Source organism: Poecilia reticulata, chromosome 17, assembly GCF_904066995.2.
Source record: "Poecilia reticulata chromosome 17, P_reticulata-male-v2, whole genome shotgun sequence".
NCBI classification, from domain to species: domain Eukaryota; kingdom Metazoa; phylum Chordata; class Actinopteri; order Cyprinodontiformes; family Poeciliidae; genus Poecilia; species Poecilia reticulata.
Window position 1 is genome coordinate 5,487,323 of NC_088846.1, and position 26,301 is coordinate 5,513,623.

The 26,301-nt window shown below is 41.0% G+C and overlaps 2 protein-coding genes and 1 long non-coding RNA gene across 3 annotated transcripts; 2 read left to right on the forward strand and 1 right to left on the reverse strand.

The window, feature by feature from the left end:
- The first annotated feature begins 23 nt into the window (after positions 1-23).
- On the forward strand, positions 24-16,448 carry LOC103479022 (importin-13-like). The gene is made up of 22 exons (XM_081598165.1): positions 24-98; positions 220-438; positions 892-1,017; positions 5,066-5,706; positions 7,064-7,204; positions 7,269-7,410; positions 7,553-7,719; positions 9,102-9,222; positions 10,708-10,855; positions 11,480-11,661; positions 11,740-11,766; positions 11,847-11,981; positions 12,999-13,148; positions 13,241-13,321; positions 13,426-13,563; positions 13,666-13,762; positions 14,159-14,211; positions 14,296-14,362; positions 14,445-14,503; positions 14,610-14,699; positions 14,774-14,955; positions 16,106-16,448. The coding sequence occupies exons 2-22, from the start codon at positions 370-372 to the stop codon at positions 16,197-16,199; spliced, it is 2,910 nt and encodes a 969-aa protein (XP_081454291.1). The 5' UTR covers positions 24-98; positions 220-369; the 3' UTR covers positions 16,200-16,448.
- fzr1b (fizzy/cell division cycle 20 related 1b) lies at positions 16,318-26,166 on the reverse strand. The gene is made up of 14 exons (XM_008433220.3): positions 25,837-26,166; positions 25,301-25,467; positions 24,191-24,292; positions 24,012-24,075; positions 23,786-23,913; positions 23,604-23,686; positions 23,333-23,516; positions 22,160-22,225; positions 21,973-22,075; positions 21,698-21,879; positions 19,095-19,328; positions 18,128-18,232; positions 17,111-17,203; positions 16,318-16,901 (listed from the first exon to the last, which is right to left on the reverse strand). Exons 2-14 carry the CDS (start codon positions 25,376-25,378, stop codon positions 16,860-16,862), a joined length of 1,464 nt encoding a protein of 487 aa, XP_008431442.1. The 5' UTR covers positions 25,379-25,467; positions 25,837-26,166; the 3' UTR covers positions 16,318-16,859.
- LOC145547943 (uncharacterized) lies at positions 25,474-26,301 on the forward strand. The gene is made up of 2 exons (XR_014084226.1): positions 25,474-25,671; positions 25,817-26,301. It is a non-coding gene; the product is annotated as an uncharacterized LOC145547943 (long non-coding RNA).

The window sequence follows — 26,301 nt, forward strand, 5'->3', positions numbered from 1 at the left end:
GTGCCGCGCTGCTCCAATCAGACGTCGGTGCGTCAGAGGCGCAGCTGTCTGCGTCAGGAGCGCCTCGTAAAGGGTGAACGACTGCAAGCTTTGCGCAGGTCGACCTGCAGCACTTTAGTTTTTAGAATATATTAGCAGCGAGTCTATTTATTTTCTTTTTCTCTGGCTTTTTGTTGTTGTTGTTGTTGTTGTTGTTGTTGTTGTTGTTGTTGTTCCCAGAGGCCAGCATGTCGTCACACCTGAGAAAATTAGCCACGCGCGTGGACTGTGTGGAGGGCTGAGGCGTTTACCTGACTTTAGCAGACTTTCTAGTTTCAATTAGGTGAGGATAATTAGTAAGAAAAATAGATTTTATTAAATCTGCGCCCGATGGAGTCCGCACCCATCCCGGGACAGAACCCGGTGGAGTTGGAGTTCACACAGGAGAACATTGAGACGGTGAGTTACTTTAAATGCGCAAAGCTTGTTAGAGAGTCTTAAATGCACAATGTGACCTAAACTTGACATATTTGTTTGAACTTGTCCTTTTAATTAGTCAGTTTAGCATTAGAATAAAATACAAAATAAAACACCTGTTGGGAAACGGGTTTAGTTTTTGTAGTTTAGCGTTTTGGAAGCTGCTCCAGTTGTAACTTGATTCCAGCTTTAAGCATATGCTGTCCTAATAATAACCAACAGCATGTGCTTCGGATTAGTTCCTATGACAACACATTTTTACTATCTAAGAAACTGGTCATCCAGCATGCATGATTGTTGATAAATGCTAATATTATATATATATATTTTAAATTTACTTCATGCCAGTTAAATACCTCCTGTAGTCGTTTTTGTTGATGTTCTGCTTGACTTACTAACATGCCTCTCTGTGTCTGCCGGCTCGTCCCCCTCCAGGCTCTCTACCAGCTGTACTTCGACCCGGACATGGAGCGTAAGAACGTAGCTCAGAAGTGGTTGACCCAAGCCCAGGCCTCAGCACAGGCATGGCAGTTCTGCTGGGCCCTGCTCAGCCCTGACAAGGTTGTGCTTTCCAAATTCTACCTCTACTCCTCTTTTTATTATTATTCTGAAAGATGCGCCGATTTAACGGAATCTGCCGATTTTCACCTTAGTTCTGACTGGTGATTGGTCGGTTGGTATCAAAATTCCTTAGCTCCAGTGAATGCACCACATGTAAGCCTCAAGGGCACGCTAAACAACACCCTTCAGTGAGGAAGCTTTTACCAAAGGACGATGACTTAACCTCCTGAGACCCGGGCGTTTGTTTGATGTGCATTTTTTATGCCTCCTTACTATTTGGGATTAGTATGACCTAATTTTAGTTGAAATAAAATTTTTGCTTTCTATGTGCTCTTGAACTATGTCAAAACCAATGCCCTCATATGAGGACAGTGGGTCTGTTTTTGCATATACATTTTTTCCTTGCCATTTGGGATCATAAGGACCCAATTAGCCTAAAAATGAAATTTTAGCTTTCTACAATAAGCGGTTATCTCAAACCTAATGTCCTCATATGAGGACATTGGGTCTATCTGTGTGACGATAAGACCATTCAATCAATGTTATTATTTACATCTGTGTTTCACAGTATGTACAGTTACGCTGCTTTCTGTCCAGACTTTCACAATGAAGACACCATTGGTTAATAAAGTACAAAAGTTTATTTTATATTGCCAACAAACACAAAAAATAAAATAAAAGTGCAGCTTTTGCATGGAAAAGTGCAAAGTTTATGAACTTCATTATGAGGTACCTCTGCCTTGCTGCTTCATGATCTTGTCACTTGGAAGCTTCTGCATTGCTTTTGGGATCCTGTTCTTCATGACTGTACCAGTTAGGTACACCTAAAAACAAAACCAATTAGATAATCTCAAAGTGATGTAGCAAGGACAATTTTTTTATGGCAGCCATCTTGACAGAAAACAGGGTAAGCCTGCACCCTGAACCAGAGACACAACAATTGACCAACAGATGGACACAGATTGATGAATGTTATCATTTGCTGCTGTGAAACCGAAAAAGCAAAAAATAATAATAACAAACTGAACAGTACTTAGGAAACTATATAAAATATATACCTGCTTCTCCAGCATGGATTCCGCAGCTGATGTGGTGGTGAAGAACCTATCGCAGTACACCTTTGTACCAGGATGTACTGTTTTTGTCAGGCGTTTGAGGACCAGGGCTCCCAAACCCAATCCTTCTGCATCCAGCACCTGTGCAGCCAGTGCCTTTGAACCTTGGTAAACTTCAAAGTCAAGAACGACGCCATCTGCTGTTGCCAGGACAAAATTCTTCATGCCAACTGGATTTGGCTTTAGCGGCACATACTGGTGGAACGGACAGGCTCCAGTGAATGGTATCATCTGTTCATCTATTGAGACGGATTCTGGTCGGGCCTGAGCATGGCAGCCTTTGAGTATGCGATTCATGAAAGGCCTCACCTTCCAGAATTTGTCTTTTTTCCTGTCTTCAGGAATGTCGTCATCAATTACCACCTTCAGATGGCTCCTCAGCTTGAAGAATCAGTCGCGTCTCATTGTGTCACCAATGGCAGGGATTTTCAGGTTAGGTGACCAGAACATGCGGATTTGTGGGTTAGGGATGCAGGACATCAAGATGGATGCTCCAAAAAAGTGGTACATCTCTTCAACCGATGTGTTGAGAGATCTCCCACTTTTAGCTAATGACATAGAATTTGTACAGTCGGCAAGGACTTTCATCAGTTCTATGTCAACGTACTGTTTCATGTACTGCACCGGCGACATATCTGCTCTCTCGTCTTGTTGTTCATCAGATCCTTGAAATGGGACTAAGACAGGGTTGAATGGAGCAGACTTCCAGTACTCTCTATTTCCATTTCTTGGTCCTGGCCTGCTACCTTGCACATCCTGGTCAGGTTCTTATAATAAAAATACAATACATTTTATTTGCAAAATACTCAACATTTTGAACGAAATAAAGTGCTACAGAGCAAAAACATGGGAATTAGGTTATGTCTTACCATCATTCTCAAGATGCTGTTTATGTTGTGGCTCACTCGCATCGCTGTCAGTATCTTCACTTATGTCAGCAGAATCAAGTTGATAATCAGAATCACAATTATCAGGTTGCTTCACATGGAGCGATTTCATCCTCTTCACCACTTGACAAATCTTCAATCTCAGAGTCATTTTCGATTGCTTTTAGCAATCGTTCAGTTGTCGAAAAGGACATTCTCCCTGTAATGATAAAAATGCACAATCTATTTCCTTGTAATAGGAAATAAAAACTTGCTCCACTGGCAAATTATTCTACTTATTTTTTAGTGAAAGTTTGCTTGAAACAAGTGGTGATTGTCTAAAAACACGTTACTTTTTGGAGGATGAGTCTTATTTTAAGTGTAATAAGACTTATTTTGACTAGAAATTAGACATTTTGACTAGAAGTAAACACAAATGCTCTTGGAAAAATTTTACGTTTTTGCACTGAAGCTAGACCTGATGTCCTCAAATAAGTACGTCATGTTTACAGACGTTGTAGCTTGCTAATATTACTCAAATATATCAAATAAGCATGCTATGTGAAGCTAGAGACATTGTTGTGCATAAAAAAACTAGTTTCAATCATAAAATTCGATTAGGATTTTTACCTTGTCCATGTTTCTGTCGGGAGTTGCCGTAGAAGACGTGCGCTGTCATTCCCGCCATGCTGTTTTTTTTCAAATGAGTGTAATTTCATTATGAGACCACTAGATGGTGCAGGCAGGGCCCCCAGATGAGGACAATTGGTCAAAATTCTTACAAATTAAGTATCATGGGGCAGAACAGCAAAAATGTAATGTCCTCATATGAGGATGCGGGGTCTCAGGAGGTTTTAAAGTTACCTGTATTTAGCTTCTGAGGTTAAAATGAAGTCTGAACTTCTGGTGTGAATCTGGAAATGGTGTCGCACCTGATTGAGCTTGTTAATGTTGCAAGTTAAAAAAAGAAACCGTGGGATTTGCTAACTGATGTGGTGCTAACTACTATTAGCAATGCAATTTGAGGTCAATCCATTAACTCAGTTAAATGAGTTAAGAAACATTTTCAATTCAAAAAGCCATTTTGCTGCTAAATTATTAATAGACAACAACAAAGATATGTATTATTTTTAATCTCTCACTACAACCATCCAGATTGGTGCAAAGTGTTATTCTATCCGTTCTGGTGTTTCAAGAAGCTCTGATCATTCATAGAACTTCTTGTGGACTGTGGATGCTAACATTAGCCTTGGGATGCTACTTTAGGTTTGAATAGCATCGCTTATAGGGTGACTGCTTTTAGCCTGAACACAACAAAAGTCTATTCCAAAGTCCCATCAGATCATATTTTGAAGCAAAAAATGAATTCCCAGTGGGTCGAGAGAGGCGACTTTTGTCACCCGTTGCTGTTGTTTGCGGATTAAGCTTGTGTGTCACATTTACGGGCGGAAACATGTAAATACAAACGTTCTGATCAGAACAAAAAAGGATTAATTGTGTACAAAAATAAACGTTAAAATCTATGTGATTAATCAAAATTACAGCATTAAAGTCTCAGCAATGAAACAGACCATTTAAAGAGATACACACAGTCAGAAAGGCTAAGAAATAACTTAACCCAAAAACTTTCTGTGATTCAAATGCATGGGAGCCCAACTGAACTCAGGGTTACTTGGAAACCTTTGCTTTTTATGGATGCAATTCTGATTTCAGTGTGCATTTGTTGTATTTATAACAGAAAACTACAACAAAAAAACAAAACAAACAAAAAAAAACTTTCATGGACATCTCTGGTTTGTTCAGGTTGTGAGAGTGAGAGAAAGACTGAGACTTTTCAGTAAACACAAAGTACATCAGGTTTGTTCTGTTTTGTGTTTTAAATTGAAATCAGTAACAAAATTCTGATCTCTATCTTTGGGATTCTGTTAGCCTTTAACAACTGATTAGGAAAAGAAGTTAAGATGGACATGCTAAAAGCAAGAATGCTGGGGAGTGTTCATCATCCTGCAGAAAGTTGGTCATATGTTGAGTTTTGATTAAATTATTTTCAAATGTGTCTCTTCGCAGATCCCGGAGGTTCAGTTTTTCGGCGCCAGCACGCTCCACATCAAGATCTGCCGTCACTGGGGCGACCTTCCCGCAGAGCAGCACGAGGACCTCAGGATGCAACTTCTTTCCCACATCTTATGCTTCTCCTCTGGTCCTAAAATGGTGCTCACTCGACTGTGTGTGGCGCTGGCCTCGATGGCTCTTAACCTCATCCCCCAGGCGTGGTCTGAGCCGGTGGCAGACATGGTGAGAGCATTCCAACCTCAGAAACCGGACTCTCAAGACAACCCTGGTGCCAAGGCTTCTCAGGAACCCCATGTACATTGCCTTGCTCTCCTGGAGCTCCTCACCGTACTTCCAGAGGAGTTTCAAAGCGGCCGTCTGGCCCGAGCCCGTCGCACCCAGCTGAGGGAAGCCCTGGCCGGGGAGTGGACCATGGTGTGTGGCATGCTCCGACAGCTCCTACAAAGTCAGGATTCGTCCGTTCAGGTGAAGGAGAAAGTTCTCCGCTGCCTCTCCAGCTGGGTGGGGCTGGATGTGCCGCTGGGGGAAAGCCAGGAATTGGTCCAGGACTGTTTCGCGGCATTGTCCGACCCAGGGTTGTTCGACACCGCAGTGGAGACGATAGTTACTGCCATCACACAACCGGATTGTCAGAGGTGAGCACCAAGCTGGATCTTTGGTGGCCATCAGATCTGGTGATTTTTCAGCCATATCGAAATAGCAAAACTGCAATGGAAACACTTTTTCACATCACACGAGTCACGTGATGAAAAGCCGGATTTTGAACGACGAAGAAGACGACAGGAAGAAGGAGAATGATGATGGTTTGCTTTTGGGTGGGGTTTTCAGACAATGTGCAGCTGGCTCTACCAGAGCTCTCACAGCATATTTTTATGAACTGCGAATATGCTTTTGCAGTATATTCACGGTTCATAAAAAGTTGTGTGTCATTTGAACGTTGAAATCCATAGCTCTTCTGTAAAATTGACTACAATTTCCACAAAAGACGGCATAAGTAGCTGCTTCAAAGTATAAGGAGTTTGTTGCTCCAACGCCTGAATAAGCCGCTGACGTCTCCTCTAGAGGTTGATAGATGATGAGCGCCATGGCTGAATTATGAATATATCTTACATAGCTGTTTACATCAGTCACTGCCATGATTTTTAATGACTTCTCGCGTGAACAAGCTTATTCACATGTGATTTTAATTTAATTTATTATTTAATGGAAACACCGCAATTGCGAAATTATGTTTTTCCGACATTAGCAGAATATCAAAAAAGATTTGCGTAGATTTGTAATGAAAACACAGCTAGTGGTGTGACCCGTAACTTTTGCGGACGATGATGGCGACCAGGCTCGGAGCTATAGGAAGGCTGGGGGGGTGACTGCCTGGCCCGGGCCCCGATGGGTGCCCATGGGGGCCCGGGTCTGGAGGTATCAGGGAGGGAGGAATAGTTTCAAGTCGCTTTAATGTCTGATTATAGACGGAGAAAGTGCGCCCTCGCCTGTTCAGAAAGGTGCATGTAATGTTAAAGTTACTGTCCCTCAATGGAATATATAGTAGTCAGTCCCAGTTACTGTTTGACTCACGGTATTAACCAATGTGCTTCCTGGGTAAAAATGAAACGAGAAACGCGGCCCAAACCACGCCCTCCCCAATACACATGAGGGGCCCGGTCATTGGCCCCGCCCCCAGGCCCGACTCTGACTTGTTCTGCTAGTGATGGCGACAGTAGTAGAAGTTTGTCGTACTACTGTCGGTGGGTCACTGGTTCAAGCTCTCACCCCGTCCTTCTCTACTGTTGTGCCCTTGGGCAAGCCACTTAACCCGCCTTTTCTCTAGTGTTGGTCAGAAGAGCCAATGGCGCCACATTGCATCCTATCTTCTGTCAGCGAGCCCCGGGGCAGCTGTGGCAACAACCCAGTAGCCTACTATCATCAGAATGTGAAAGGGAATGGCTGGTTTTGTTGTGAAGCGTCTTTAAGTGTCTTTTCATTTCTTGTGTGGAGGTTCGCTAACGTTCTGCTGAGCTTGATGCCTATGGTGCTAGGCCTGTACGACCAGCTGAAGACAGCAGCTCAGGACGGGGACATGGAGACCACCCATGGTATCTGTCGCATCGCCGTCGCTTTGGGGGAAACGCACTCCAGGTATCCACACGCTCTAAAACGTCCACGTTTGCCACAGGTGTTTTCATGTGCTTGTGTCTGGTAGGGTTTTGCTGGAACAACTAGACCACTGGCAGGAGTATCTGGCTTTGGTGAACATGATTCTGTTCTGTACGGGTATCCCTGGACACTACCCGGTTAATGAGACCACGAGCTCCTTGACACTCACCTTCTGGTACACGCTGCAGGTACGGAAACAGAGCAGGCATACAAACACTCACGGTTGCTCAGATTTTTAGCGTAGCGAGCAAAAAGTTGGCCAAGTTCAAATTATATTGGTTCTTTATAGAGTTATTTTCCTCTCTTTGTTGCTATGTGGTGAACATTCAGGATGACATTTTATCTTTTGAGGAAGAGAAGCAGACAGTTTACCTGCAGGTCTACAAGCCGGTTTACTTCCAGCTTGTGGACGTGTTGCTGCTCAAATCCCACTATCCCTCCCAGGAGGAATACACCTCCTGGTCTTCTGATGACAAAGAGCAGTTTCGAATTTACAGGTAAGTCGCTTAGGGATGGAAGTTTTCAAACATCTCTTAAGCCTAGGTCAGGTACAGAATAATTTGCTCAATCAAAGCAGTGTCAAAACAAACCAACTTCATAACCGTGGCAACAAGTTGATGTTTTACAACTGAGAGCAACTTATTAGTATCTCAAAAAATACCTGAATGATGACCCCAAATCCGTGAGGAGTTGAAAGGGAGGCTATGTGGATGTAGAGCAGAAGAAGAGAGATGCAGGAAGTTCAAACAATCTCTTACATAAATAATAATGGACAAGAATCACATCCCCTACACCAACATCTCTCTGCCTGTTTTTTTAACCATACGTGTTATTGTGGAATATCATTTCAGGTGTCTGGAAATTTAGCTTTCAGCATCTAATGATAGTCTTGAAACTGTCATATAGCAACTAAAAACGGGGCAATCTGGAGGAAAACTGCTATTAGATCCTGCAAGACTAGAGACCAGGGCGGAGATTCACCTTCGAGCACATGAGTCTGCAACCTTCACAAACCAAAGAGTCGTCTTTGCTCTCAGTCAAGCTACACAAAACTCGTTTAGATCTGAAATGTTACAAAACCTTTTGTGAAAAGACAACTTAAAAAGTTTTATCTACAGCAGGAAATCATTCTTTAAAAGAACTATCATTTTGGTTTTAAAACAAAGAATAACATGAAACATATGAAGAGACAATTAATACATTTTCTTCTATGAGATTCTTTGATGTTTTTGGAAAATTGTTTAAAGAGAAAAACAGTTAGTTTTCAAGTTAATGATGACAAAGAAACAATAAAGATTACTGATAACTGGGTCATTCTGTTGTGGAAATTCAATGCAATTCAATGGAAAAATAACAAAACAACAACAACAACAAAAAAAAGCTAAAATCTGGATTTGTTTAATATCTATTCATTTTAATTTGCTGGTTCCACCATTTTATTATTTTTTTGCCAAATATCAAGAAGGTCCTGTTCTGGCAAGAGAACAACCCTGAACATACAAACAGAAATACAGTGGCCCAGTCAAAGTTCAGACAAAAAATTCATTTGGACTCTATGACAAGACCTGAAAACTCATGTTCACAAATGCTTTCCATCCAATCTGAAAACATGAATGGACAAAGAGTTCAGTCTGCATGTGGGAAACTGAATAATTACAAAAAATTATTAGAAAAAAATTTAAATCCCCTTTTTTTTAATCTATAAAAATTGCAGTAAAATACTTTGTCATAATGTTACAAAATGTGGAACTACTTTGGCAGTACAAATACTGTAACATCTGGATTTGTAAACAAAATTCATCTAGTAACAAGTTGCTGCATGTTTAGCTGCTTCATACCTGCAATTTACCCTCAACCTCTCGGCTGTTTTATCCTCAAGGGTGGACATCTCAGATACTCTGATGTATGTGTATGAAATGCTGGGAGCGGAGCTGCTTAGCAACCTCTATGACAGACTGGGCAGGCTGCTCATGGACCCCCAACAGTCAGCGGTGTGGCAGGTAATGACATCAACAAACTTAAGTATTTAAGAATTGAAAGGGGCAGTGTTATGCAAAATTGACTTTTTTGAGCTTTACATCATGTTATATTACTTCGTCATCAAAAACATACCTGAAGTGTTGTTTTGATTCCTTCCTGAATGTTTGAGAGATACTTTAATCTCCCATGGCAACCATTCAGTTGTACAAAACACCTAGGTGGACCTAGCTCCGCCTTCAAGGACGAAGCTCCTCCTCTGAGCTGCAGTTTCCAAGTTTCTGTGCTTCAGCCTCACAGATGCTCAAATCTACCTAATGGTATAGATGAAGTTGATTGTTTGATTTCAGAGCAGCCCTCCCCTGGTGATTCTCCCACTCAGCTCCTTCAGACGAGCCAGAAGAAATTAGCAAACACCTTGAGAAACTGCGTATCTGCTGAGCTCGTTATGTGAGCTACTTTTCAGTGCAACGTTGGTAAAAACGTTGTTAAAGGGTTAATGGAGAAGCCATGTTATGATGACTTCCTGAAGGTGGAGTTTCAGAAAGAGGAGTTTTTAAAGAGTCACAGGCCCAATTTTAAGGCGTTAAATTACCAAATAAAACTTCTTTTCAGTTGTATTTGATATGTGTTGCATCTACAAAATGACAGTACTGCCCTTCTAATAGAAAAATGCCACTTCATCCAGTGCTTGTGAACTGCAGGTGGATTGAAGTGAAATGTAAATTAGAATACATTTATTTGGAGTACTTAGACAATCTGAATAGTACACAAGTCAAAAAGACATTTTTGCTATTGAAAAGTGTGATCATGTACTGTATAACATGTCCACCCAATAGTTGGTCTGACCATATGGTTAAAAAACTGGACAGAGAGATGCTGGAGTAGGGGATATGATCTTTGCCTGATAATGGGTGGAGGATGTGGTTTTAACTTCCTCTTCCTCTCTCGGCTCGTTGATCCTTGTCAATTCAGTTGGTCTAATTTCAACTTTGATTTGTTTTTGTTTTTTTTAAGATTTCTCTGAGAAATCAAAGTTTTTGTTTTGTTTAGCTGCAAGTTATAATCATATGACTTTCACTGAAATAGTGAACATTTTAGTGATATAATTTACGGAGCTGCACTTGTATCACAAGCTGCAGGTTTTCAGTTGGGTTTCATATTATTTACGTAATATTAATATAATTCTGAATTAATTTATAAGAATTCTGAATTAATTATGAGGGGACTTATATATTGTTTGCAACTTATTTCATTAACTTGATGTATTCATTTACTTTATATTTTTACTAGTTCAAAATGAATAAATATTTTATTTAAAAGAGGCATGAACAATTTATTTTGTAATTACTGAGAAAGGGGCAGGTTTATGCAAGGTTTGTTTCCTCCTTCCTGCACATTTGTGTAGTAAGTGTTGTAAGAGTATGTGTTTGTGAATTAATGATGAAATTAGCTAAATCCAGTGAATAAACTGACTGATTGAAACCTGCTGTTTTTGCTCTCTTAAGGACATCGAAGCGCTGCTGTTCGGCTTCCAGTCCATAGCCGAGACCATCGACGTGAACTACTCTGATGTTATTCCTGGTCTCATCGGTCTGATCCCTAGAATCAACATCAGCAACGTGATGCTGGCCGACACCGTCATGTACACCATAGGTATAAACCCTGACTTGGTTTATCTGAAGTAAAAAGTTCTAATCAGTCACTTAAAACAGATCATGTTTTTTAATCTAACTTTTAAATTAGAGATGCATCGATCCAATACCTGTATCAGTCCCAATATTGGAAAAAAAAAAATTGTATGTGTGACAATCCATAAGGGTAAATCTATTCAATCTAATTCTATGCTTTGTGCTCTGAGCGACGTCATGGTTTATTTTTTTTTTTACGTTACATTTAGAATTTCTAATTGCACTTTCTGAGACATTTGAAAGGTTTGTTGCAGTTTATTTTAACATGTTTGACCAAGTTAAATATGTTTTTGTCAGTTTCAGTTTCTTTAGTGTATATTTTACATTGGCTGCCATAATTGACTCTTAAAAACCTGTTTAAAAAAAAAAGAAGATAAATATTTGAAGTAAATTCAGCCCTGTTTTTCAGCCGATGCTAAACCTCAGATATCGGTATTGGTATTGCAAGCAGAAAAACGTGGATCGCTGCATCCCTAGTTTAAATTCTCTAAATAATCTTGAAAGCAATCAGAAATTGGTTCGAACCATCTTTGTGAAACCGGAGTCCGCTTTAGGCTGCTGTAGTGACGAGGCAAAAAATGTCGAGCAGGGTCACTGGCTGAGTGGCTGGCGGACCACCCGGTGATGCTGGGTGGCATATTACCCATGGTGCTGCGGGGCCTTGCGAAGGCGGAACTGTCCGTCTCCAGCATCTCCACACTCAAGCGGATCTGCAGGGAGTGCCGGCAGGACCTGGCGCCCTACGCTCAGGACATCCTCACCGTGTCTCAGGTCTGACACGCAACCCGTCACGCCTCCACGTCGTCACAACTCTGATTACTTTGTTTCTTTTCTGCTCTTTTCCATAAGGACGTGCTGGTGAAAGAAATCCATGAGGTGAGTAAGCAGCCTGGACATCTTATTAGCTCTGTTTTTAATTTTAAAACAACCAGCTGCATTGGTGTGTGTGTGTGCAGAGCAGCCAGTGCATGTGGCTGATGCAGGCCCTGGGTTTCCTGCTGTCAGCCCTGCCAGCAGAGGAGATTTTAGGCAGACTGCACTCCCTCATCAGCCCTCACATTCAGCAGCTGGACTCACTGGTTCGGCTGGAGGTAAGCCTGAAGCACAAAGGAGTTTACAAAAAGGACCAAATAACCGTTGGTCCAGTTTTGTAAAACTGGCCTGTGCAAACATAAAAGCCTAGACCAAGACCACACGTATCTGGAAATGTGGGAAAACAAATACATTTTTATGCTTTTCGGCCTGTCATACATACAAAAACTCAGTTTTGTAAAACTAAAAACGACTACTTATATAAAGTCCAACCAAAGTGGAGATTTGAAAAAACTCAATATTTGTGTTTGCATGTGTAGTAGGGGTGAGCGATATGGAATCAAAGTTTTATAATATTGTGGTACCATTATAATAAAGATTGCTTACAACTCTTTTATTTTTATTAACTGTATAACTGGCACAGCCCCACAAATTCTGCTTTGAAAAAAAAACATACTTATTTACGACATGTTTCTTTACCAGTCAGATAAAAAAAAAAAGAAAACAAGTGTAATTTGTATCACGGAACAGCAATGGTAATGTCATTTAATCATATATTTTGGTATTTATTTATATTTTTCCTTGAACAAACAGTGGAGAAAATACTAAATAAAAAAAAGACAAAACTGACAATACCAACACAATTTATCATGACAATGATGAATGAAAATTCTTATAAGAAATTTATTACGCTAAATTATAAGCGATACGGTAGATGCCCACTAGTGTGTACATGGGTTTGTGTGAGTTTATGTGGATGAAACCTTTTCTGAAACACATCCTGTGTGTGCACACATTAAATAGACCCGTCACACATAGCTTCCACTAATCAAAAGTAGAAAGCATACTTTCTTCTCTTAGAGGTTTGTCTGAACTCAACATTATTATAATGGTGTAGAAGAGATGAAATTTCCTTTAAACAAATTAGTTGACCCTTCAAATGAAGCTGGTGATCAGTTCTGCAGCTAGAATTAGGTTTGGAGGCTTAGAGTGTCACACTAAATCACCTAAAAATTGACTGTAAGACCAAGAAACATCTGTAACTGTCAAAATCACATTTCTCTCTGTCTCAACAGCCTGACCCTGCCACTAAGCAAGGCATCATGTCCATCCTGGGTTTGCTGTCCAGCCTGTTTACCACCCTGGATGTCAACAGGCATGTGGATGGGTTAGACGAAGAAGAACCCAGCCCCAGACTCACAGCTGCACAGAGCATCCAAAACCCAGTTAGTTTACCAAAAATAAATCCATAAAAATGGCGCAATAAAGTGAAACGTTATATTTTTGATTATTTTACCTTATTCTTCTACACGTTTAGGTTGTGGTTGTGCTGCAGCAAGTGTTCCCTTTAATCCAGACCATCATTAGCAAATGGCTTCATGACTCGGAAGTAGTTGAGGTATTTTATTCGTTTTTCTTTTGTTTTTTTAGCTCACTTATCGATTCATCTGTTATATACATATTTCATCAGCCCTTGCATGTTTAATGACCCTCCCATCCTAGGCAGTGTGCGGGGTCTTTGATAAATCAGTCCGGACCCTGCTGCACGACTTTGGCCCCATGGTGGCTCAGCTGAGTGAGATGCTGGGACAGATCTACAGCACTTACCCACAAGCCCCTGCTCTGGACCTGACTCGTCAGGCACGGATCCACAGATCTGAGCTGGGATAAAATAATAACATTTCATAAAAAAAAACATTGCTCGATGTGGAAAAGCCAGGATTAATTTCACGTTCTCTATAGATGGTGCACATCTTTGCTGGAGAGGAGCAACACATGTCGGACGTCAGAAGTCTTGTGGAAGTGCTGACCTCAACCACGCTGTCTGTATTCCAGCAAGGTAACATATATTTGAGTCATGATTTATTTTGCTTCCAAAATGTAAATTTCTCGTACACGTGTGGGCCGGGGCCAACTTCACTCAGGTGATGAATAGGCCAGTAAAAACTTTAGGAGGATAAAAAAAAAAACAAACCCCAAAAAAACAACAATGTCACTCAATAAAATAATTTTATTTTTTACAGACAATACTGGCTCATTCACTGATTTAGGTGATAAACATCACTGGGTATGTTGAAAATAAGACCCAGTGGGAAAAGAAAAATTCAGAAAAATCTGAAAAGCTTCCATTCAAAACTAATCTAATAAAGTTTGGATCTTTGGAAGCAAGTTGAAGCTATTTTGAGCGACTCAACACTGGGTGACAGTACTTTGTGTTCTCTGTGTGACTCGGCAGGTCCAAGGGATCATCCTGACATCGCAGAGTCATTCATGAACCTCCATGCTCAGGTTGGTGGAACGCACATTCAAACGCAGCCGGTAAACTTGTGAAAACATCACACCTGCTCAACTCTTTCTCTGTCGAACATTTAGATTCTTAAGAGGAGTCCAGATTTGTACCCGTCGACCCAACTGGACGTCAAAGCTCTGTTTTACTTGGGTGAGCATCAGCGCAGGATAGCGTTCTTTACAAAACTACAAAATGTAGGGCTTCAAAAATATCCTCTCCTGTTTTTTTGCAGGGATTCTGTCCATCAAGTTCCCAGAGACGCCCACTGTTAAAGCAGCCTGCCTGTTCTTTGTAAGCAGCAAATGGGACGGGGGAGGGAGGTGTGACATTTCAGATCGGGAACAACTTTTCCTTAAATCATACGACTGATTTTCATTTTCTGTCATTTTACCAACAGACGGAGTTTTTGAGTCACTGCAAGGACATGCCGGCTCTGAACGACGTGCTGCAGACGGATGGAAAGATCCTGACGGAGACGGTGCTGCAGGTAGACCAACTTGTCGTCGGCATTATTCTGAGGAGCGTCGCTGCCCTCATGCGTCTGCTTTGCTCCTCTCCCAGGCAGTCGGAGGCGGTTCTTCACGCAGCCTGGCGGAGAACTTCTCCGAGGTTCTGCTCAGTCTGAACAGACACAGTCCGGCTCTGATGTCTCAGTGGCTCACAGAAACCCTGCTGACCCCCGGGTTCCCATCGGCACATGTGACTACGGAGCAGAAGCACACCTTCTCTCAGCAGATCCTGAGGTACGCCAACATTTGCTGAGATCCAGGTATTACATTTTGGGACAGTTTCATGTGTTTTCCAGGCACATAGTGTTATTTTATAGCACAATCAAGTAACTATGTTAAATTAATTTATTAAAAAAAGTGTTATGTATCAAATATGACCTCAAAGAAATCTGACTTTGGAATTTAACGCCTTGAAATTTGGCCTCTGTTTCTTTAAAAACTCCTACTCTTTCTGAAACTCCGCCTTGAGGGAGTCATCACAACATGGCTCCTCTATTAACCCTTTAAAACAGGGTTATTGTTTTTACCAGCATTATAATCTACTCTGGGTGTTTGCTAATTGCAGCTGGCTAGTCTGAAGGAGCTGAGTGAGGGCATTGTGGATCAGGGCTGCTCTGTGAAGAAGGCGGGGCTAGCGCCATACATGTGTTCTACACAGCTGAATGGTTGCCATGGGAGATTAAAGGACATCTTGAATATAAAATTTCCACACACAAAAAAAGAAGTACTTATAATTATACAGTGATAAATCTTCATAGACTAATAGTTATCTTAATAGTAATAATTTAGTTCAGCTAGTTTATCAATTTCTGATTATGTCTGCGTCTAAAACAAACGGAACCGTGTCACATCCTATTTATACCCCAGGGAAACAAATAGTCGTAAAATACTAGTTAAAAGCTTCCTAACTAATAATTCATTCATGAATTATTAGTTAAGAACTAACTACCATAGTAATTTATGGCTAATTCATAGCCATTAATTGCTAGTTAAAAGCTTCTTAGACAACTGAAAAAAAGATTTAAAATGCTTCAGTTATTTTTATTTTTTAAAACGATTGTTATATGTACATTTTTCTTTTTTGTACTTAACTAGCTTATGCAAATTAAAGATTTTTTTTCTCAAAACAGTCAGAACTCGATTATGCTACTGTAAAAAAAAGATATTTAAAAATTTACATATTTTTATTTGCGGTACCCTACAAAATTCTTTGATCAGTTTTATGGAGATCTTTAAAATAAAAGCCTCTACTGTCAAACTAATAAAAACTAAAATCTTTTATCCATGATTTGTGTTTTACTCAATCAGCGAATAAACTCAGGAATCACTTGATGGTCTCAGCTTGAACTTTAACAGCTTTCCCTACCCATGTCCTTCCTTCCAGGGAACAAACAAACAAGCGTCGCGTTAAGGAGACGGTGAAGGAGTTCTCTCTGCTCTGCAGGGGGCTGCAGGGGGCCGGCTTCTCTGAATGCTAGCCGTCGGCAGAACAACCCGGAACAGGACGATCCACTCAGGACGAGACGCTGGAAAACAGAAAAAACACTTGGACACGACAACACACGGTCATTCAGAGGACGGTTAAGTACATCTGAGTCACTGTGGGACATATTTTTAATAAAATAGTTGTCAGAAAGTGTCACAGTGCCATGAATGTACATTTACTGGAAGAAAAAAAAAATAAAAAAAAACAACACTGATTAAACCAATCTGTTGTCGCAGGTGAATGAGTGTTTACTGATTGGTTCCTCTTTCCCGTCATGCCGCTGCTTTATCTCAGCCCAGCCCTCCCCCCCATTCCTCCTCTCCGTTTTTTCTTTTTCTTTTTTTTAAAAAAGCTTCCATCATTACATCATATAACTTAGAACTCTCATATCTGCTAATAGATAAGAAAACAACTTGATCACATCCACGACAGTAAGGAGAACAAGAGCGACTTTTTAAGAAGAGCGTGCATAGCAACTTTCTGTTTTTAATCTGCTGCGACGTCGCTCCAGTCGTCGTGGGGGGGGGAGGAGGAAAATGTTTGAACTAGGACAGTCTCTGTGGAGGTGGGTGCTCACTGCAGAGGGTCTATGAGTCTGTGAATTTCATCCACTCAGGATCCTCCTGCAGCCTCCCTGACCAATGGCTGCCCACTATCGTATCCTCGTGAAAAGGTTCAGCACCGACTTTGATTCCTGTTTGGAAAGAGAAAGAAAATGGTGATGATTTTATTTGGAGATTTTTAAGATGGAGTGTAGCGACAGAATTTTTTTTTAGTTTCAAATCTTTATTTCCAGTTGAATTTTTTTGTCTTTCAGTTTCAAAACTTGTTTCAGATTTAAACTTTTAAAGTTTAAAGCCTTTTTTGAAAAAAAAAAAAAAAATTAAAACATTTTTTTTTAACCTTAGTGCATCGTGTTTTACTGAAGACGTTCCAGAAGCGAAGAGTCTCGTCTCCGGCTCCGGTAACGATGGCCTCTCCGTCCGGGGACACGGCCTGGTGAGGACCGTGTTAGAGAACATGAGACCTCGAGCAAAGCTAAACCCTGCTGGAAATGTGGCAACTACAGTGGTGACCGGCAACCACACGGTTCAGACATCTGCAGTTTATTCCCTTAGTGACATTTATTAATCCATTTACAAACACACATTGAAGCAGTATGACCGGGTTGCATTAGAATGAATTGCGGTGGTGTACATACTTTAGCCAATCCGCTAGTGCGCCAATATTGGAGCTAATTTTTTTGTTTAGTGCTTTGGCGTTGTTGCTGACAATGAAAACGTTTAGCACACTCAGCTTCCCCTAAATTAATTTATCCAGATTAATTCTGAAGCACCAATTTACTTGCCAGTTTTGTAAACCTCCAGTTAATTAAAGTTAATTAACTAATTAATTAATTATTGAAGTTTTTGTTATCAACTTTAAAGATTAATGCTCTTATTTTGAAGTGTGAAGACTGTTTATGTTCTCCCTTTTTTTCACTTCAATAACTTTTCATAGAACAGCATAAAACACAGACAGTAGAACAAGTTAGAAACATAAATACAGTATCTATGGGTCTCACAGAACATGTAAATTATGTCAAAATGATATTGGTGCTCAAGCATTGTAGTCTTTCAAGGGCAGATACACTGTGTACATGTCGTGCTTTAGAGTTAGCAAAGCTAACGTGCATCACATGTTCTTTAGGGTTAGTGCAGCTAACTTTTTAGCTAGTGGTGCCCACCACTGATGAACTAATTGATTTGGACAGAATGGCTCAAAAAGTGGATTTCATTTGAATGGGATCTGTACAAAGAAAGCAGCAATCAAAACAGTGAGAACATGTAATGCTCTCACTGTTTCTGCCAAGTTTGCTTGTGTTATTACCACATAACCAAACCATGTCTGGTTATGTGGTCAAAGCAGCTCTTAACATACCAGATATAAGACTCTGTAGGAGTGTCCGGTCAGCTTGGCCACCTGCGTTAGAGACGGATATTTCCACACCAGAATCTGGTTCTGAGAGTAGCCGTGAGTGCTTACCTGGGCAAAAAAAACAAAACAAAACAAAAAAAAAACACAAGTAATGCACACACATTTTCATATGACTTCACTGGAGAAAGTTTGAAAATATATTTTTAAAAATATATTTATTTGTGGAATACAATCAGAAATGAACGTACAGGAACAGCGTTCATTTCTGAGCGCTGTTCATTAGCTTATGAAGGCAACTGGCTGATTTCACACCTGACCAGATGGACTGGTCTGATACAACCATTGAATGCACCACATTTAAGGTTGAGCTAGCAACACTCTTCTGTGTGGAAGTTGTTACTGTGTGAAAAAAGCCTAAGCTATTCTCATGATGTTTTTTTCTCAAAGTTTCACCTATAACCAGACATTTCTCCCATGTTCTAAGTGAAGTAATCTGCCAATATAACTAGAACAGAATTACTGACTTAAAACAAGCTGTTACATCTTGTTGAAAACTTACTTGTGGGTTAGTTTTGTTGTATTTTAAGTGCACTAATATATTTGCAGTAGAAACTAGAAAAAGATGCTTGGTAAGATTTAGCATTTTTGCGGTGTAGTTGATACCAATGCACCACCTGAAGACATTTATCATCCAGTCTTTGATAGGAAGAGACAGAGACACTAGAAAAACATACAATCATGAAAATGATCATGCAATTAATAAGATTTATTCCTTATTGTGACACACTTATCTGTAACCCTTGGACGTTTCTGAAAAATTGCTATTTTATTTTAAATATACAATTTTTTTAAAAGGCAGTTCAATTTTCAATTTATCCAAAATGCTGGGGGGGAAAAAAAAAGAGAAATCACAGTGAATCAGCCTCGGAATCTCTCTGCGTTAACTGTGGGTGCAGATGATCCTCCTCACCAGTTCGTTGGCGTGTTTGGACCAGGCCAGGTTGCAGACCTGGGAGCCGGTGTCGGTGCTCTGCAGCGCCTGACCCGTCAGGGTGTTCCAGAAGCGCAGGCAGCGGTCGGCGGTGCCGCCGCCCGAGGCCAGCAGCCCGTGCTGGTGAGGGGACCAGGCGATGGCCTTCACGGCCGCCAGGTGGTCACTGTACTGCTGCACGGGGATGAGGCTGGAGCTGTTCCACACCAGCAGCTGGATGGACAAAATAAATAATAAATAAATAAATAAATAAATAAATAAATAAATAAATAAATAAATAAATGCACAAGAGTAAGGATGCTGCTGGACAAAATCTGTGCAGGCCTAGTAGCACATTTATTTACAGCAATTCTATAGGAATCTATAATGTATCAAATTCCATTAGTTTATATTGGAAAAAAAAATGTTTGTGCATAAAATTCTGTAACTTAAATTACCATGATTAGTTTAGCTTAGCTGCCTGATTTTTTCCTAAATAAAAAAACCCATCAAAGAATTATTGAAAAAAAAAATTGTTTTACAAAAATTTAAGCAGACTGCAATCAATTTGTGCATTTTAAATCAATTCAGAATAGTCAGGAATAAGAATTGTAATTCTCTAAATACACCACATACAAACCTATAGTTTTATAGTTTAACATCCCCACCTTCATAAAAAACAATTCCTTCTGTATGATTACAACTATTACGTTTGTCAGTTATTTTATTGCATAAATGTTTAGTAAAGATTTTATATCATCTGAAGGCAGGTTTTTTTTAATTTAATACAAACTTGATATTCTGGTGTTACTCTTATGTATATTATGCAGTTTTATGGCCAAAGATAAATAAGCAGCATCCTGGAGTTGCTGACTCTCCTACAGTTTAAAGACTCAACGGTCCACTTTTTTTGCTTCACTTGTCTAAGGTTTAGTATCGGCTGACACCGATCTGATACAAAACAACATTGATGATTCAACTTAAAACTAGAAGTGTGCCGATCGATCAGCCACCGATCATAATCGGCCAATTTCCGTGGAAAAGTGTATGATTGATGATCGGCAATCACGGTCTCTTGTTGCCGATCACACAAACCGATCACCTGCATCTCATTTCGCAGCCTGTCTGTGCAGCTGGTCTCCTCTTTTCTTCACACTGCGTAAACGTGCAGCAATAAATACTAAGCGATGTGGAACTATAACGCACTGAGTGAATGAGAAAGTTTGCGTGTTGCGGCGGAAAATTGAAGCACGTGGGGTGAAGCAGGTCAAAATGCATCAACAGACGAATCTAATATGGCATAAAAACAATGCCATACTCGACGGAGTTTGGCTACATCGAGGCTCACTGCAGTAAAAAAGACATATGGAGAATCAAATAGCACAAAAAGCAGCGCACAGCTACAAACACTCACCCGGATTAGCATGACGGTCAGAAAGCTAAACAAATAACCCGCAAAATTATTTAAGTCTTCGAGCTGCGATGTAAGACACTGGTTCTGTTCTCGCTGTTGAACTGCTGCTCCGCGCTACAGGTAGTAATATTTGACAGACGGAGCGCCACTTCTGCTCCACCTGGTAGTGACTCTCACACCGAACCTCTGCTTAAAGCTGCAGCATTTAATGCGTATGTAAAATGTATAAAAAAAAATACATTTTACATACGCATTAAAACTTTCGCTGTCCTAACATGAGACAGATAATCTCTGACAAAATCGATCTCCTCCCTGTTCTGCATAATTACTCCACTCAGCCAGAAACAGCCACTCAGAACTAGCAGTAATCAGCTAGCCGCCATGCTATCAGGAAGTTTTCATTCAGTAACTCAGGATTGTTTATTGTAATGGATCCTGTATTTGCCTTTGAATGTTAAGTTTTATACTTGAATCTTTTGGCAATAGTTTTATTTTGACTCTTTACATTATTTAAAGAGTCAAAATAAGAGCCTTCATATGTTTTCAGTCTGTTAAAGATAGTATTATTGATAGCAGTACAATTTGCACAATGTCTGTTTTGTTTTTTCTTGGAAAAAGCTATTTAAAAGCTTTTATCTAAATCAAGGTGAATTCGTGGTTCCTTTTACCACATAATGTAACCGTAGTGCTTATGAATAAAAAATAATAATTATGTAATCGGTATCGGTGATCGGCCCTCATGGGTGATCGGAATCGGAATTGGCAGGAAAAAACCTGATCGGCACATCTCTACTTAAAACGTTTCCGTTTTTAACCACAAATATAAATGTAATGAATTGCAAATTTATCTGGTAACTCTGCAACAGTACAGTACATTAACAGTACAGTACATTTAAATACACCAATAGCTTCACAAGCTTGGTCAAACATGTAAAAAAAATAAACTGCAAATGGTTTCAAATGGTTCAGAAAGTGAAATTAGGAACTCTAAATATAATGTAAAATAAATAAATAAAACACGATGTCACTCAGAGCACAAAGCATAGAATTAGACTGAATAGATCTGTTTTTGTGGTTCTGGCACATTGTCACCAAAACCAATCTGGAATTTTTTCAATATCGGGACCGATACAGATATTCCTATCAGATCGGATCGCATCTCTACTAGAGTCGGCATCAGGTGCCTTACTTTGTTGTCGTTGCCTCCAGAAGCGAGGTGCTGGTGGTCCGGAGACCACTTGAGGCCGCACACCTCTTGCCGGTGACCTTGCAGCCTTCTCTCCGCGGTGGGCGGCGTTCGGACGTCCCGCTGCAGGATCACCCTGTCCCGACTTCCCGACGACAGCTGCTCCCCGTTCCACGCCAGCGCACCTGCAGCGCCAAAGATTCCAATCAAGAAACCTCATCGTTCTGACTGAGTGAGCGTCATTTGGCCCGGTGATGCTCGGTTGGGGCTGGACTGACCTACTCGAGCCGAGTGGCCCTCCAGGCATGTCAGCTTCCGGCCTCCGGCTGCGTCCCAGATCTGAACGTAACCCTTGTGGGTTCCTACGGCCACCAGGCTCCCCTGAGCCATGCAGATTAAAATAAAGAGTCAGTTTTTCTCCTCAGACGCATCTAAGAAGCAGATTGATACGCTCAGGATCCTCACCCTCTCATTCCAACACACCGATGTGACAGAGTCCCCGTCAACTGAAAGGTCACATAACCTGGTCACCTGTTGGGATCAGAAAGCAGCTTTTAATTATTATTATATACAAAACCTGTTTTGTATGTCACAGTTGGATTTACATCAAACTCATTTTCATTGTGGATCATTCATGATAAATATCATGAATGTCCTGAAAGGGCCGGTCATGGCAGAACGAATGGATAAAACTAGCCATTAAAACGATAGTAAACAGCTGCCTCTGCATTCAACAAGGGCCTTAAATTAAATACTGAACATCTTTTCACAATCGACTTACAATTAATTTTCAATGAATGGTTTAATTGATCAAGAGTTGTTCTAATCAAATAACTAAAAACGTCCACTTAAACCTTCTTTTAGAGCTGTAGTTTGGCTGCCAAACAGCAGAGGTCGTCCTTAAGCAGAGTCAGTTGGTACAGTAACAAAGATGGCAGGGCCATATCAGAACGTGAAAGAGAAATGGTCCACACAATGTTGGGTGTGGGATGTCAATCGAACTTTATGAGGTTCTGTTTTGAAATATAACAGAACAAGCTCCCTAAGTTTCACCTTGTTACTGCTCATTGAGCTTTTTCTCCCAAAATCTTTGACTTTTCAAGCTCAGAAATTTCCACGTTTTTTTTTCTAGAAAATTTCTGAGATTAATGTTGAGTTTTCTACAAATTTTAGCAGAAATGTACTCCTTTATTTTACCATCTACAACGGCCCTAATACAACATCACAGGTGACAAAAAAACAGAGAGAATAACAGAAAGATTGCAGTATGATGAAAAAAACCAAACCATGATTCCGATAAGCAAGGCTGACTTAGAGCGCTGTTGTGAATTAATAATGCACTTTATGGAGCCAGGTTTTAACATTCCTTCAAGAGCAACTGCAGAGAGTACTTCCAACTCTGTGTTCATAGGGATTCACTGTTTCACATATTTTATTCCTGTCATCTTTTATTTTTCTATTCAGCAACCTAACAGGTTCTTGTTTTGCTATATTTTATAAGTATGTCTAAGGTTAATAATGCGAGAAAACCACAATTTCCTGTTTATTCACTCAAGTTTGTAAGAAAACGGGCGCTTATCAATTAATCATTAAACGATTGATCAACTTTTTTACTGAGCAGTGTTGCTCCCATCTGACCTGGCTAGTGCAAGCACTCCACAGGTAGACGCAGGCCCCCAGCCCCACGCTCAGCAGGTTTCCCGCTGACCAGTCCACCAGGTTGAGGTAGAAGTCGTCCTGCAACTCCGGAGCGTCCAGGACTTTGAACGGGATCTTGGAGATCTTTCGCGCCGGTTTGCGGGGCGAACGGAGGAGCTTGTGACTAGAGAACCGTCAAAGAGAGAAAAAAAGAAAATACTATCTGAGCTGAACAGAAACTCCAGTAAATGTCTGGTGGGACGTTTGCTACCTCTTGTTGCTGAGTGGAGAAAGTGAGAAGGGGGAGACTTCATTACCGCCATTGCAAGGCACTCTCTTAGTGTGGACAGCGTACTGCAGAGATCACACACACACATGAAGACGACAAAGAGTTACACCTTCCGGTCGGATTGAAGCGGCTCCGTCTGGCGAGGATTCGACGGTGATCTGCACCCTGAAAAGGCCGCAGGAGTCTGGAGCGAGAACTTCGTGCCGCCGGTCGTCGACGTGAGGCTCCGCCACCGTCTCAATGCCGGCGCCCAGCAGCTCGTTCCTCAGCAGGGCGGCGTAGGCCACGGCGTCTAACGGAGGAAAGACACGGTAAACGGAAAGGAGCGGATCAGGATCAACGATCAACAACGACCGCTGGACGCGCGAGCGGGAGGGGCAGGGTTCTGACCTTTGCTGGAGTCGGAGCTGGCGTCCTTCGCTTTGTGGTTCTGCGCAGGAGAGCGGCAGTTCTCCTGCAGAGAAAATCCATGAAGCATCTACAGCCGAATCACGACTGGTCAAAGAGCTCAGTGTTTGTTTTGTTAAATGAGCAGCTTGCACAGTTGACAGGTAACATAAATTTCTTACGTTGGCATAGTGGAAGTTGATGCTCCAGTTGCTTCCAGCGCGGGTGGGAATGAAGCGGTCCCCTGACTTCACACTGAGAGGGCTGCAGGCAGCTCCTAAACTCTAGGAAACCAACAGACAGCCCAGCATGGTTACTGAGGACAGGATACACACCGTCCTGTCAGGACCAAACACCAAGACTAACAGACGGAAAGAAGGACGGACAGACAACTGGATGGACTTATTGTCATGTCATGGAACAAAATTCAGACTGAGGTCCCAGTTTTAAAAAAAGTCTAATTAATAAATAAATAAATAAATAGAGAAATCAAAGTACTTCTAAAAAAATTAAGAACTTATTAAAGTGAATTGATGCTGAAATTATCTTTGCTAAATGCTAAAAACAGATGTAAATGGATGCATGTATTATTTATGTATGTATGCATGAATGTATGGATGAATTCAAGGTTTCAGAGATTTTGCTGTCAAACAACCTCACAGTTTACATGTTTATGTGATAAAATTCAGACTTAAGTCCAAATTGAAAAAGCCTCATAACTTAATAAATAAATATATAAATCGAGTACTTATAAAAATTAAGTATTTATTAACAGGGTTAAAAAGAGAGCTGAAGCTGAAATTAGCTCTGCTAAATGATAAATAAATACACATGTAAATGAACTAATATATATTCAAGTCAAACCAGCTCACATTTACAAAATTCAAACTGAGGATTCAGATTAAAAAAAGCCTAGTAAACAAATATATAACTCTAGAATGTGTAAAAAAATTAAGTGTTTATCAAAGGGCTACAAAAGTGAAATGATGCTGAAACTATCTTTGCTAAATGCTAAATAGACATGTAAGTGGATGAATGGATAATAACATGGATTAACAAACAAATGGATGACGATGAGACGGGGATTAATGTCCAGAAAGACAAAGTTTCATGCTGCAATATCTTTTCCTATAAAAAACAACTCTAATCTTTCTAAGCCTTTTTCCCCTAGACTGTTTAGGAACCCTGTGAGGAGGTTCAGCACAGTGATAATAACTCAGAGCTGAAGTCTGTGTTAATGGCAAACCTTAATACTAAACTGTGTGCATTAGTGACGCTGCTGTCCTGCTCACCTTGGTCATGCGGCGCTCTGTGGGCAGGTTCTGGTGGTTAATCTGCCTCAGCAGCCGCCTTTCGTACTCTTGGTCCATCCGTTCAGTGCTGTGGGTTGGGGGCTCTCCCCGCCCCCTCTACACCTCCGCTCCCTCCCGGTGAGGAAATCCGCAGAGGATCTCCATCTCTGTATTAACCAAAACAACTTCATTCAAATCACGCAGCACCAAGGAGCGATTTAAAGGCACGAGAATGTTTAACGAGCTAGGGCAACACGGACCAAGCGGCCCGGTTAGCCTGCTGTGGTCGTGTTGACACTCTGAGGCGGTGTGGGCTCATGTTGGGTCTGCAATGCTTTAAAACCCCGGTCACCGCTATTTTTATTATTCAGGTGAGAGCAGCAGACATTACCGAAACGTTTCAGGATGTGCTCATAAGGAAAACCGCACCGTTGTCATGGTATCATGCTCGCGCACACCAACAACCGCTTCCACCTCTTCAAACTAACCCCAGCCATCTATCCTGCCCCTCGATAGGCATGCGTTGTCCCACCGACCTGTCAGGTGTCTCAGGTGACCAGGGCGGCTAACATCTTCGGCTGAAAGGATGAACTCGGCGTTAGGAAGAACTGTAGTCGTGTTCCGTGTAGCAGCACCGGTACAGCAAGATGCCAACGCGAATCTCCTATGTTGTTTATGTTCGCGACAAAGATGGCGTCCGAGTCAGCTGTGGCAGAAATTTTTTGCTTTGAGCTGACTTCTGCTGCCTGTGCTGAGCTTTGGAGACGGCGCAACAGCGACGCCCGCTGGTGACTTCAGCACATTTTTGAATGAGTTAAGGCCGTGGCTGTAAGTGTCTTCGTTTTGGCCACAAGATGTCGCTGTTGCAACGCAAAACAGCTTGAAAGCTGTTTGGAAGTGCTAAGTAAATTCAAGTAGCAGGCCCTACATTTCGAGCAGAAGTGGTCATGAATTAAACTAGATTACTGCTAGATTGTATTAATAAAGAAATTAAATTCGTG

What these genes read in the sequence shown, in the direction of transcription:
- LOC103479022 (XM_081598165.1), top strand. Translation starts at nt 370, where the DNA reads ATGGAGTCCGCACCCATCCCGGGACAGAACCCGGTGGAGTTGGAGTTC. An exon ending in CCTTCTGGTACACGCTGCAG is followed by an intron (nt 7,411 to 7,552) that starts GTACGGAAACAG and finishes GTGAACATTCAG; the next exon opens with GATGACATTTTATCTTTTGA. An exon ending in CACCGTCATGTACACCATAG is followed by an intron (nt 10,856 to 11,479) that starts GTATAAACCCTG and finishes AATGTCGAGCAG; the next exon opens with GGTCACTGGCTGAGTGGCTG.
- fzr1b (XM_008433220.3), bottom strand. Translation starts at nt 25,378, where the DNA reads ATGGACCAAGAGTACGAAAGGCGGCTGCTGAGGCAGATTAACCACCAG. An exon ending in GGGCCACTCGGCTCGAGTAG is followed by an intron (nt 21,880 to 21,972) that starts GTCAGTCCAGCC and finishes TTGGCGCTGCAG; the next exon opens with GTGCGCTGGCGTGGAACGGG. An exon ending in CTGGAGGCAACGACAACAAA is followed by an intron (nt 19,329 to 21,697) that starts GTAAGGCACCTG and finishes TTGTCCATCCAG; the next exon opens with CTGCTGGTGTGGAACAGCTC.